The sequence below is a fragment of the Vipera ursinii genome (assembly GCF_947247035.1).
Source record: "Vipera ursinii genome assembly, chromosome: 3".
NCBI classification, from domain to species: Eukaryota; Metazoa; Chordata; class Lepidosauria; order Squamata; family Viperidae; genus Vipera; species Vipera ursinii.
This window is the reverse complement of record NC_139516.1, coordinates 123,431,282-123,444,939: the sequence shown is the minus strand read 5'-3', so window position 1 is coordinate 123,444,939 and position 13,658 is coordinate 123,431,282. Positions and strand designations below refer to the sequence as shown.

General features: G+C 37.1%; 1 protein-coding gene across 1 annotated transcript in view; it reads left to right on the top strand.

The window, feature by feature from the left end:
• Window positions 1–13,658, top strand: part of ADCY2 (adenylate cyclase 2) — a gene marked incomplete at its 5' end in the record, with an annotated part of 171,371 nt that overhangs the window by 77,276 nt on the left and 80,437 nt on the right. Inside the window, 5 exons of the mRNA XM_083360624.1 lie at window positions 2,988–3,136; window positions 4,535–4,646; window positions 6,170–6,297; window positions 12,461–12,619; window positions 13,398–13,530. Of these exons, the coding sequence (XP_083216750.1) occupies window positions 2,988–3,136; window positions 4,535–4,646; window positions 6,170–6,297; window positions 12,461–12,619; window positions 13,398–13,530 (681 nt within the window). The remainder of the gene's footprint in view (window positions 1–2,987; window positions 3,137–4,534; window positions 4,647–6,169; window positions 6,298–12,460; window positions 12,620–13,397; window positions 13,531–13,658) is intronic.

Genomic DNA, 13,658 nt, shown 5'->3' with positions numbered 1-13,658 from the left:
GTATGAACTAAATCATATCCCTGTTGAATATACAGTAGAGGTGACAAATAGGTGAGGGATGCGAACCTGCACTAATTGCAGGCAGCTGGTGTTACTTAAGGAGGCATTAGCCCACTGCTCCACCAAGGCTCTATTGTAAGCATTAGTGACAGCAAGGCAGACTGTAGAGCAGGCATGTCAAACTCGCAACATCACGTGACGTCATGTGACATATCGTGACTTCTCCCCCATTGCCGGCAGTGGGATGGGCGTGGTTTCAGTATGACGCATCCGGCCCGTGGGCCGGCAGTTTGACATGCCTGCTGTAGAGAATTATTTAAGAAAGGGGAGACGTGTGTGGCTGAGACATGGCAGGTGGAAGATCTGTGTTACGATGTGACAGCAGAGTGTAAACGGGGAACAAATAACATTAATTAATTAATATGTTTCAGCTTCGACTATTGTAAAAGCTTAAGAGTTGCATTACCCACCCAGCTAAGTAGTTTTTCCAATGTGATGACTTATCCAATTATGACAAGTGAATTAACATTGACATATGGAAATTTCTTGGCCTTTGTATCAGAATTGTGCTTTGGTTCTAAAGCAAATGATGTGCCTGAGGGAGACAAAGTATTTTTGTTTAATAAAGTATGGAGAATAAGTAGGCACATCAGTGCTTTGTCATGTATTATTCGTAAATTAATTAATTTATTGAATTTATATACCGCCCTTTCCCGAAGGACTCAGGGCGGTTTACAGGGTATAATTTTTAAAACATTAATACAAAAATTAAGACCAATTTAAAAAAGATTAAACTAAGTCCCTGCAACATGTAAAACCCCAGTTAAAACCTGTTGTATGTTCTCTCGCTGAAAAAAATCTCACAAGAACAAAAATTGAGATCTAATCTCTGACAAATATTGCCTTTGTTTGCAGCGTCTCTTCTTTGACCTGCTTCTAATGTGACAGAAAGCAGGAAACAGACTTCTGAGGAAGGAGGTGCCCTTAATGTTTTATCAAATACTTAGATAGGGGCCTGCTTTGAAGGGAACCGTTATTCATTGATTCAATTTAAATCTCACCTTTTGTCCAGGGACTCAAGACATTCAAGACACACACTCTTTTCCCTTTTCCCCTACAACAGTCTAAGATAGACTGTGATGAGAGAGAGTGTCTGGCCCAAAGTCACCCAGGGGAACTTCCATGGCTCTGGGTGGACTTGAATAGACCTAGTGCAAAACAGTAATCATTTGTCTACACTGGCTTTATTGAACATGAGTGGTATTGTTTCTGTACACATGACCATTGGAGACATTTTACCAGCTTCTTTCCCAGAGCTTTGACAGAGGCTTCCCTTTCTCCAAGTGAGAGATTTCTCTCCTCTTCCATCTGGAGCCTGACAGTTTTCAGTATCGTCAGCAATTCACTTCTGTGGCAAGAAAAGCTACAAAGCAAAGAAGGAAAACCACTCTTTTAAACCCCAACAGGGACCAGGAACTATGATGAGAGTCATATCCATCTACCAATTGCTGTCTGTGCTGCTCAAATTTGTATGCAAAATGACAACCCAATCAGCATCCCCTAAGTAGCCTGAATTAATGGCCAGATCCCTCATTGAATGCTTTTACAAGGTGATTAAATGACCCTGAACGGAAGTTTTTCAAGTGTCGCCTTTTATTGGACAAAAACTGTGTGCGTTCTGCTTATGAATAAGAGACACAAATAATATTCAAATAAGCCCAATGCAATTAATGGCAAGGTAGGCTGAACCTAAGATATTTATGACCATAGAGCAAAGGCATGTTATTGATCCTTGAATCTGTTTTTAAAAAATGGAATAAGGAAGTATTAAGTATGCATGGTGATTTCTCCAGGTGAGATGTCTTGTTACATGGTTGCTTGGAGTCCATTTTTACAAAGGCTGATGGCTATGAGGGACTCACATCATTTGCACATACCATTCATTCATGGCTTAATTCCATATAGAATTAAAATGTGAGATTCATTGCCATAAAACACAATGTCACTAATTTGAATGGCTTTAAAAGATTAGATCCATTCATGCTGGACAGGCTATCAATGCCTCTATGTTACCTGCCATTTGGAGCAGTGTGTCTCAACAGCCAGTTGAGGGGAACAATAGAGAACACAATAAGATGAGGGTCCCTCAGAGACATCAGGTTGACTGCCGTGAGAAATAAAATTCTGGATTAAGTTGGGCTTATCCTGATTCAGCAATACAATATTATTTATGTCATTTACGGTAACCATTTTTTGTATGACAAGTTCCTTATGTTTTGTTTTTGGAGAAAATTTATTTGGAAGCAAAAGTTTTGAATGATAACATAAATTGAGTGATAACATAAAGAGACCTTTGTTTAGTTTATTGTGTATGTGTGTCTCTATACTTACCCTTTTCCTTTACCTTGTATGGCAGTCTTTCTTCCGTTTTTTCCTCCAAATTATTAAGAGTAGAAAGGTTTGCAAAGTTACTCCTCCAATCAATCTTCTACAGAAGGTTACATTTCCTGTATGTCTTTTACAGAAGAAAAATGGAGGAAAGATTACAAATGATTAGGCCCTGCAAAACATTAAAAAGAGAGCTTTGCAAAGCATACGCCATTCCTCAACATTAAAGTAGTTTTGGCTCTTGCAAGCTGTCATAGTTGCTTCTGAGTTTGTGTCCAACTGCAGCTTCTCTAGTAGTCCTAGCAGAAATATCGTCTATGACTATAGTACATCAATAAACTAATAAACTGGAGCCAGCCTTTAAAGCAGTCACATGAACTTGCAAAGGATGTAACTACTTTAATGCTTCAAGAGGTGTAACAGTTTAGCTAAAATGCTTAGTGAAGCACCGCTTTCAAACACTTTAGTCAAATGATAGCACACCACTCAATGTTTTTCCCCAAGCATTGCTGGAGAAATTATGGTTTTCCTTAGCAATTTTTTTCTTATTTAAAAATAGTGGAAGCCTGGACTTTTTTCTCTTTTATTTTCAAAACCAGGAACGTCTTCTGCTTTCTCTGCTTCCTGCTCACATAGCCATGGAAATGAAAGCTGAGATCATTCAAAGGTTACAAGGACCCAAAGCAGGCCAGCTGGAAAGTACAAACAACTTTCACAATTTGTATGTCAAAAGGCACACCAATGTAAGGTATTGTTTGAAGCCGGTTCTTGGAACTGTTTTGATCTTATCCTTTCATAAGGCTCTGCCAGTTGGCTTGGGGTCCCAATGGGGGAACAGCACAGTGGAGGTGGTTGATTAAGTAACAACTGATCCCACTTCCCCCCCCACTCCGCCCCCACCCTCCTTTAATTTTAATGTTTGATTTTAATTCATTTATGTTTTAATGTGGGTATATAGATATAGATAGATAGATAGACAGACATAGATAGACAGACAGACAGACAGACAGATGATGTAGATGTAGATGTAGATATAGATATTTTAATGACTGTAAGCCACCCACTGTTACCTTATGATAAGATGGGTGGCCAATAAATTTTATAAATAAATAAATTGGCGGCAGCAGCAACAAAATTAGCATTTTCTTTGTTAATGTAAAACCTAAAGCGAAATTAGCTCATTTTTTTCTATTCTTTCTCTGATATTAATGTAAAAGCATATAAATAAGATAATTAAAATGTAACATTGTGAAAATGTAAAACGTCAACAAAATTGAATTAAAATGCACCCTGCAGGCTGAAATTATGGCTTTTATGGGAGATACGGAAAGTAAGAAGAATTAGTTAGCTGATGGTATGACTTCAGTCAGGTTTGATTAACTAACCCAAATTCAGCTAAAGACAGCAAAGGTAGAATGTGTCTCTGTCACTAGGATATGGTAAGCTGTCTTTGGAAATAAATGGAATAATCAGCTTTGCCCATATCAGCCACATTCTAAGCTCATAGTAGAATTAATGGGGAAACAATAGAATAGGGATTCTGTAGCATTAAGCCTTAGCATTCTTGTGACATTTAGCAAATTTGAAAAGCCCGTATGATTTATGTCTGGCACATTTATACACTAGATTGAAACTGCTGGAAAGTTGATAGTTTTGGAGGAAGTTGGAGACACGTATCCCTCCCACCTCCTCTGCTTAGGATTAGGAAATGGAACTCTATCTTCTCAGCTTTGCAGCACCATCAGTTCCCTTCAAACTACTTCTGAAGTTTCAGAAAATGGAAGCAATGACTATATGGAGATGCCTTCAGACTTTGCAAGATTACTATTTGAGGTGCCAGGGAAGGGAGACTTTAACTGGCATAGTTCTAGATGACGCCTGATGAATGCTGGAAGCCTGCTAGAATAGTTTTTGACATCTGGGATAAAATCACCCCACACATGACCAATCCAGTAAAAATAGCTGTGTAAATTGGCTCTTTGTAAATAAATCCCTTGTGAAAAATTGTTGGTGGCCAAATGTGTTTGTTTCTGATAAGGTATTTGGAACATTCCCCATTCCTGGTTCTTTTAAATGAATGTTAAGGTAAGATATTGTTTTTTAACTTGAAAAAACAATCAACAATGCTAAATTCTTTTATGTGCAGCATTTTATATGCCGATATTGTGGGATTTACTCGCTTGGCTAGTGATTGCTCCCCTGGAGAATTGGTGCATATGCTGAATGAACTTTTTGGCAAGTTTGATCAAATTGCAAAAGTAAGTATGTGTGAAAGTTTTGTTCATGGCTGATACTATCATGTTGCCACTGTGTTTTTATAATCATAATAGGTAAAAATGGTATAAGGAAAGTGTAGTCTTTCCTGGGTTCTGCTGTCCTCACAGCCTTCAAAAATGCTTTCCTGCAAATACAGTTGCTGCTTAGTTGGTAGTAGCTGGTTTTGTCACATCCTAGTGTAAGGAGGGAGAAAATAATTACTTTGAAACACCTCCAGTTAACAAAAATGAGGACAAAATAGTATAAAATTTTGGAAGTAATAAAAAATACAATGTATGCATTACATGCAGTAATATTTTATTGTGGACCTGGAAGAAAAACCCTTTGTTCTGTTTGATGTCTCTTCCCTTTGAACTTTGCATTATTGATTTGCAGGTATATATATGTACTGGTGTCAATGCAGTGTTGCAAGGCAATCTTTTGAGTGAGTAATATCACTCATTACTCTAAGGCAGGGGTCTTCAAACTTGGCCTTTTTATGACTTGTGGCCGGCTAAGGAATTCTGGGAGTTGAAGTCGACAAGTCATAAAAGGGCCAAGTTTGAAGACCCTTGCTCTAAGGCTCAATTTGTTGAATAACAACAATAGTTTTCATACTCTTTATCATCCTGACTGGCACAGGAGTCATAGTAGATGCAGCATATGTTCCCGAGTTTGCTTCCTCCTCTTTGACTGGCCTACTCTGGCACTCTTCTGTAAAGAATGACAACCAAAATTATTCATTCAAATTGTATCAAAATTTGGGTTATACCATTTAAAGTTGCATTGCAAAAAACCAAGTATCTTAGAGGAATCAGTGCATCCTAGATTTCCCCTTGTTGGGAATTTGTCATGACACAGCAGTTAGGTGTGCAAGTTGAATAGTGAGTTCAGGATATGCCCTGCTCTGCTTTCCTGGTTTTTTTTTTATTATGGAGAATTGCAGAATAAGAAGAACTTTGGTGAATAAGCTGTCTTTGGGGCATCTCCCCAAACATTACTGAACGTATCAAGGACCCCTAGGGGAGCAATGAAGTTTTGAATGAACTAAAGTAATGCTCAGACTTCATTGAAAGGACTAATTTTAACCCATAAGAGACATTAGCAATGTAACAATGTAGTATTATAGTTTAGAAAATTTCGGTATTCCTGCAAGTGCTCAAATAGAGATGGTAACAGATACCCTGAGTTTGAAATTTCAGGTCTATTCCCAAAGGACCTGTCTAATTTGGTGCCATTAAGAAGGAGCGTTGGCTTTAAATCCCTGGGAGTTTGGATACAACATTGTTTGAGCATGCTTCTGATTTTATAACTCAGGAAAAGTAGGTCACTGGAAATGGGGAGGCATAGAGCTCTGGAGTTTATTTCAGCTATAAATATTCTGGCCCAGTCATCTCTGTATTTTATAGATGGAATACAATTGACACTCAGTTGCATCAGATTCTGCAGCTTTGCTGATAAGCTTTATGTTGCTGCCTTGACGATCTCCTAACTGATTTCCCACCCCTGTTTTTTTTTCTTTTAGGAAAATGAATGTATGAGAATTAAAATCTTAGGAGACTGCTACTACTGTGTGTCTGGTCTTCCAATATCACTACAAAATCATGCCAACAATTGTGTGAAAATGGGACTGGATATGTGTGAAGCTATAAAGTTAGTAAATATTTTATATATATTTTAAAGATATAAAATATTCCTTTCCTTCATAATTACAAAGCAAAACTTAGTAGGAAAGGTTTATTCTACATCTCTTTCTCACGTTCTAATTTTTTTGCATAATATTTTAAAATCTGATTGGGTGGTCTTGAATTTTTTTGTTCTGAAATTTTGGCAGTGAAGAATGTTAAAGGTTACGTATTTTATTCAAACACAGAAAGCGACTCCTAAGGACACTGAAAGTGTAAGCTTTAAAATATAAAACTTTAAAACATGACAAGGCAGCAGACTTTAGAACAGGAGAATATTTTCACAACAAAACATACTCATTTAAAATTATATAGATTGAACAAAAACACTTTAAAGGTTACTTCAAACAAACCCTGACCTTCTGGAGGCACATTTATTTGAAGTGAATGTGGAAAAAAATCATGGCATGGGTGTGTTTTCTGGGGGAAAAAAACTTGCTATAAATTTGGGTGCATTCAGTGCAGTAGGAATGATCACACTTCTTTGAAATATGTAGAGTTCACCGGTAATAAAAAAAAATATTCACAACTACAGGAAGCTCCCCACGGTAGACTATTGGCCCTTGCAAATGGAGGGCAGCATAAGAGGATGGATCCCTCTGCCTTCTGTCAACACTCCTATTTGTTTGTTTATTGTTTATTAATTTTTATGCTGCTCATCTCCCCTACAAGGTGAATCTTGGCGGCTAGAAGCCTCTGAAGAATGTTTGTCACTCACATTCTAAGTAACACATGGTACCGTATTTTCCGGCGTATAAGACGACTGGGCGTATAAGACAACCCCCTACATTTCCTGTTAAATTATAGGGTTTGGGCTATACTCGCCGTATAAGACTACCCCTCTTCCAACGCACACCAAATAAAAATTAAAAAACATCAGATTTGATTTTAATATGGTAATTTTAATTCAAATGCTTATGACATGCAGGTACTTAGTAGGAAAACTGTCACTTATAAACATAAGGCTGTTTGTCATCAAACATGTAAACATAAAACAGTGCAAGTAGATTAAACTTTTCCTAATTCACTCTAAACCTTTCCCTGCGCAGACCAAATGGGAGATCCGCTCCAGGTTTTCCAGCCAGCCCGCCCAGTTCCTGAGTCAAATTGTCCTTAGAGCTAAGCAGCTGCTCTGGCTGCTGCATTCCCCACCTGCCTTTCAAGTTGGGATAGACTGCAGCTGCTCTTTAACTTTAGAAGGAAAGACGCCCAGATCCCAGCCTGTAAAAAATTACAGACTGCAGCTTCTTCTCCAATTGGTCCCGCTTTCCCTGTGCAGACCAAATGGGAGATCCGCTCCAGGTTTTCCAGCCAGCCCTGTCCCTAAAGTCTCAGCACCCGGCATATAAGACGACCCCTGACTTTTGAGAAGATTTTCATGGGTTAAAAAGTCGACTTATACGCCAGAAAATACGGTAAATAAAACAGCTTCTAAATGAATATATGATATAAAACTGGAAAAAAAAACCTGCTCATTCTCTGCCCAGGAGATAAGATGTGAAGGCCACCTCTGTGTCTGAAGTTATTTCTGTTTAACTTTATGAAGAAATCCACAGTCTTAATTACAGCTGTTAACAATTGCTAGGTGCCCCCTACACAATCATCAGCAAAGCTCAGACTCTCAGATGTCCCATTAAGCATGTTACGCATTCCAAATGTTTGTTGTGCAATCAACAGTTTTGTCTTAACTCTGTGGATTTGGTGTAAAGTTAATTTGTGCTAATGTACAAATTAAATGCAATGCTGCTGCTTTTCCACAGACACTTAATTCCCTCATTTCCTCCTTTGTATCTTAAAAGGTAACCACCATGAACTTTCTGAAATGAATTCCTATTGAGAACATGATCTTGGTACTACTGAAGAAGCAATTAGAAATTATCAATCTAATCTTAATGTTCAGGTTATTGAGAATAGCTGCTCAGAATATTCAAGTATAGATCAGGGATAATTCACACAAAAAACAATGGGAGAGAGAAGGGGATTTTTTTTTCCCTTTCATTTTTCCCTGCAGATTTATCATTTGGCAGGCAAACTCATCTGAGTTGGGGGTGGGAGAGGAATTCCTGCTCTCCAAGGTGAGTATTCCTTATTTCTTTTTAGTCTAAGGAAAGGGGGGGAAGGCTGCTATAGAATGGTAGAATATATTTTAAAGAGTAACTGTGGATATGCAGAAAATGAAACTCTTGGTTCAGTTCTGATTCTTTCTTGCTAGGGCTTGGGGTGAAAAAACAAAACGAAACAAAAAACCCCTCTGGAATCTCAGAAAACCACTGCTATTCGTTCAAAATCCAAATGTTTTTTTTTTATAGTGCCAAACAAACTAACATAAAATAATTCCTTTTTCAAAAAGCAGGTAAGAAGAAAAAGAAGTTCAAATCTTAATCAAGGTGTTTATCCATGAAGCCCCTTTTTCAATTTTAATTAGTTTCCAATTGGAGCCTAAAATTCTTTAGTGACTAGTCGGTCCTGTATGTTTCACCATTCCTGCTCTCTGCTATGCCTGAATGTGATATGTGGCAATTAGAGAGGGAAGGGGAGCACAGGGGCCAAGGTTCACGGCAACTTATTTATTACAAATTAAACAATAGTTTGGGGGTGCTCAAATTTTACTGTCCTAATGATTATATAGTGAAATGCTAAATAAGCTGTATCCTGATAGATAGAACTTTACTTCTTCCTTCATGCTGGTGGGCAAAATTAATAGGTTGGCATTGTTTACAATTTACAATTTTGTTGCAATATTATTTGAGTAAATCTTGCCTAATACTGACTAGTACTCATGGCCTCCCAGTTATTAGCCCGGTGTTTTAACCACTGTACCAAACTGTCTCTCTTTGTGAAAGAAATTAGTGGTTATTTTCCCCACCATTTTTTTTCCTACCTGGTAATGCCAGGTGAATTTACCAATCATGGATTACCCCACATTAAATCTATAAAGACAAACACCACCTCAATGCTGAAACAGAACAAGGTTTAGCAATAAGGATAGAGGGTGCCAACAGATCTATGAACCAGCTCTGGAAGCTCATTAATGTCTACAAGGAAGTACTGTAACTAAATGTAAATTTAGCAAGTTAGACATTGATTACTCAAATTGAATAGAAAACATTATTTATTTAAGAAAAATTACATGACCACCCAACTCACAGTCAATGACTTCAGGTAGCTCACCAAGATAAAACCCAATATTTTGTGAAAACCTCAAATAATGAAACCATGGTGGATGGTGAAGATCGAGATCTGTTAGCCCATCTCATGATGAACATTCACATGTGGAAGTTTGTAACTTGGAATGTAAAAGAAAACAATATGAATTAATAAATGAAATTGACAGAAAAAATTAGAATAGAATGCTTTATTGGCCAAGTGTGATTAGACACACAAGGAATTTGTCTCAGTGTACATACAAAAAATAAAGTAAGATAATCATAATGATACCAATAAAAGAAGGTAGTAGAAAAGATAAGAAAGATGATAGTAATACAGCTATACTAATGGGTAAATATCCTTAGACATAAGATAGTACTGTGGGTATGTTCTCTGTGTGAGAAATAGAGAAGGGGGAAGAATGTAATAGATCTGAATAAAAATAGCCCAGTCTCTGGATGGAGTTGATTAATAGATAGAAGAAACTAAAGTTTTATAGTTTTTTTGTGAATGAAAGTTAAAATTTATATCAGAAGTAGAAAATGATATCCACATTTTTGTGGATGCTTACAAAATCCACAGTTTGGTAGTCATAGCATGTTACAATCTAGTGTATGGTGTTAATAAAGCAATATAGATGATTGTTGTGGACATTGTGTGCAACATTTTGAATCAATGTGATTCAGGAGAAAAAAAATATTTCTCCTAATGAAGGGAAGCCAGATTCATTTAACAAATGCATGATTCACCTACCAACTGAAGTGAATCATTTAACAACCATGACAAACAAAGGTAAAATTGGATGCAATTCATTTAACAAACGCCTTGCTTAGCAACAGAAATACTAGTCCCTATTGTGGTCGTAAGTTGAGGACTATCTGTTCTGTAAGGCAGGGCTTTTCAAACTGTTCACCCATTGTACCACTTTTAGGATATGGCAACATCTGAGTACCACCAGTCGCCTAGCAAGGTGTCAAAAACTTGATGACCAAAAAAATAAAAAGGAAAATAGTGATGAGGTACAGGTAGTCCTCGACTTACAACAGTTTGCTTAGTGACTGTTAAAAGTTACAATGGCACGGAAAAAAGTGCCCTCCAAGCCACAGCCAAGCAAGACACCTACCTGCCTGCCCGGTGGTGCTCTTCCTCCTGTCCGAGGTTTTCATTGTTGTGAGCATTTCTGTTGAGGATTGGCAGCGGGGCTGGGGTGGGGTGGGGAAATTGGTTTTTATTCCCCCCCATCTGCTGGGTGGTTGCAGCAGGTTTTGGTCACTTCACAAGACTCTGGGACACTGTGACCGTCATAAATATGAATCAATTGCCAAACATCTGAATGTAAATCACAAGACCCTGGAGATGCTGCAACATTCCAGCTGATTGGTGCTTCTTCTGGGGTCAGAACCCCCAGCATCAGCACCGAGCTCCAGCTGGAGCCTGGCGCTGATCCTGGCGCTTCCACTGACCCTGACAGCCCTGAAGAAAAGCTGATCCTGGCGCTTCCGCTTTTCTTGGATGGTCGCATACCACCTGCCAAGTGCCAATGTACCACAGGTGGTACCCGTACCACTGGTTGAAAAGCCCTACTGTAAGGAATAGCCCATATTTTGGTAGTATCAAGAAAGGATCTAAGAAAAATGGAAACGGAAGCAAATTAAAGGATAGCTAATAAAAGTAGAATGACTTCAAGGAAAGAATGTATGAGACCTGTTCAAAAATATACTTCAATATGACCAATGCTAAAATATTAAATATTTATATATTTTTAACGAGGAGTTAATTTTAATATTGTCAAAACAGACATCTGCCTTTATGGGGAGATTGTGTGTAAAATAAGTTATGGAAGAGGAACAAGTTTTGTCTGACAAGGTCAAGACTGAGTTGAAAGTAGATCTACAAATGACACATTGCAAGAATGACATCAAAACAGTTGTTACACTAGACATTCGAAAAGAAAGTGGCTCATGTCTTAATCATTAAAAGGGATAAATAGTTATCCAAAGAATGACCTGGATACTCTACCTACATTAGATTTACAAAAGAGGCTTGATAAAGTTTTGAAGAATCTTGTGAGAAGGGAGACAGAAATAATGAAAAGAAATCAAATTCTGTAACATTATTTGAGTGGACTAAAGATTAAGATCATTAGAAATAAAGGGAATAGATAACCCTTAGTGGACTTTTGCTGATTCCAGGACTGAAATGACAATGTTTTAAGGATTTGCTTATAGATAAGAGATGTGATATAGGAAGAAGAGAACATTTGTTGTACTTAAGAGGTATGTGTAATAGAAGAAGAGATATGATCAAAAATAAGTGGATAATAAATGTAAATTGAATATAAAAACGAGTGACTGGTAGGAAAGAAGTACATTGAAATGACTTGGAAGCAGAGAGAGAAGGAGTTAAGATCAAATAGCTGGACAAATAGGTGAAGGAAGAGTGAATGCACTAAATAGAAAGGGTAGGTCAAGAAAGTTGTGCTTTGGCAGAATTGATAAGAGAGAGAGAGAGAGAGAGAGAGAGAGAGAGAGAGAGAAAAGGCCATGTCTGAATGCTGAAGAGTGTGATGGACACAAGGATAGTTGACAAAGGTAGAAAAGCAAAATAAAAACAGGGAGATATGATGAATGGTGTTGTAGAAACTAGGTATGTTTAGTTTTTTTTATTACCATCTGCCTTCATTTTTTTTCTGCTTGCTTTTTATTTCTTTTCTGAATTTTGCTAATCACCAGAAATGATTAGCATCATAGGTATATTATACTGTATACATGCATGAATCATTTTAAATATTTATCTCTTTAAATGTTTATATTAATCAGAAAAACATTAAATCAGCACATAAAATGGCTAAAATAGTTTCATTATTTCAAATTGTTTGTATTTATTAAAATGTCTAGAGTTGCCTATTACAGATTATATGGTATTTGTTTGACTTTTGAAAGACTAATGTTGAGTATCTTCCATGGATTGTTTCTCAATAATAGGAAAGTGAGAGATGCAACTGGAGTTGATATCAATATGAGAGTGGGAGTACACTCTGGGAATGTCCTTTGTGGTGTGATTGGACTGCAAAAATGGCAATATGATGTATGGTCACATGATGTAACATTGGCCAATCATATGGAAGCTGGAGGAATTCCAGGGTAAGAACATTATTTAATTTATATGTATTTTGATTATTTCATATATATAGAATAATCGTGTGAATAATTTCAGATTGTTATGGTGTTGCTTGGTCTTAAAACAGAGCACTATACAATTATTTTCATGTTTGCACATATTAATCAATCCAAAAATACTACACACTTAGTATGTTGAAATTGAACTACTGCAAACATAGATTTCTTCCATTTATTGAAACGGAATAGTGCTGAATAGTGCTTGAAGGCACTGTATACTGTATGTATGTATGTTTCGTTAAATAGAGAAACTATTCTTTATTGGTGTCTCAATGTCCACAATGTAGCATGTTCAGCAAGCATTTACAATATTAAAAATCATATTTTCCGAGATGCAGGTTAAAGGTGGGCTTGACTTTCATCAAGATGAGGGTCTGATGCTGGGGTCTGATGGTCAAATGGGGGAATCACATTCTTACCACCTTAACAATGATATACATGAGGAAAGTTTCTGAGTCTTTTTCTTAACAAGCCAGCATTGTATGTCCCATATGATATCCACTCAAATGCTTCCACCACTGAAACATAGAGGGGGCATGTCTTAGTTACAGTCTAATCATTGGAATCATATCTCAGTTTGAGCTACCGGTATTTACTGTATTTCCATTACTTATTACTTATTCCTTATGTAGTTATGTATCTAAATCTTGAGGAAGTAATTCTCAGCTATAACTAAAAGGAAAATAAATGCTACTTTCTTAATGTTGTATAATGGTCACTTTAAAATAAACCATAATTTCAGCCGTGTTCACATTACTTCAGTCACGTTGGCACACTTGAATGGAGCGTACAAAGTGGAAGAAGGGGATGGTGATGCAAGGGATCCATATCTCAAGGAGCATAATGTGAAAACCTTCTTTATAATCAATCCTAAGGTAAGCAACATTGTTTTTCTTCTACAGTGAAATGTTTATGTTTGATAATCAACGAGCAGACAATGATGTTTTAACTGGAATAGTTCTGAAAAGTGGGGAATTAATACTGAAAAATATTGAATAGGACA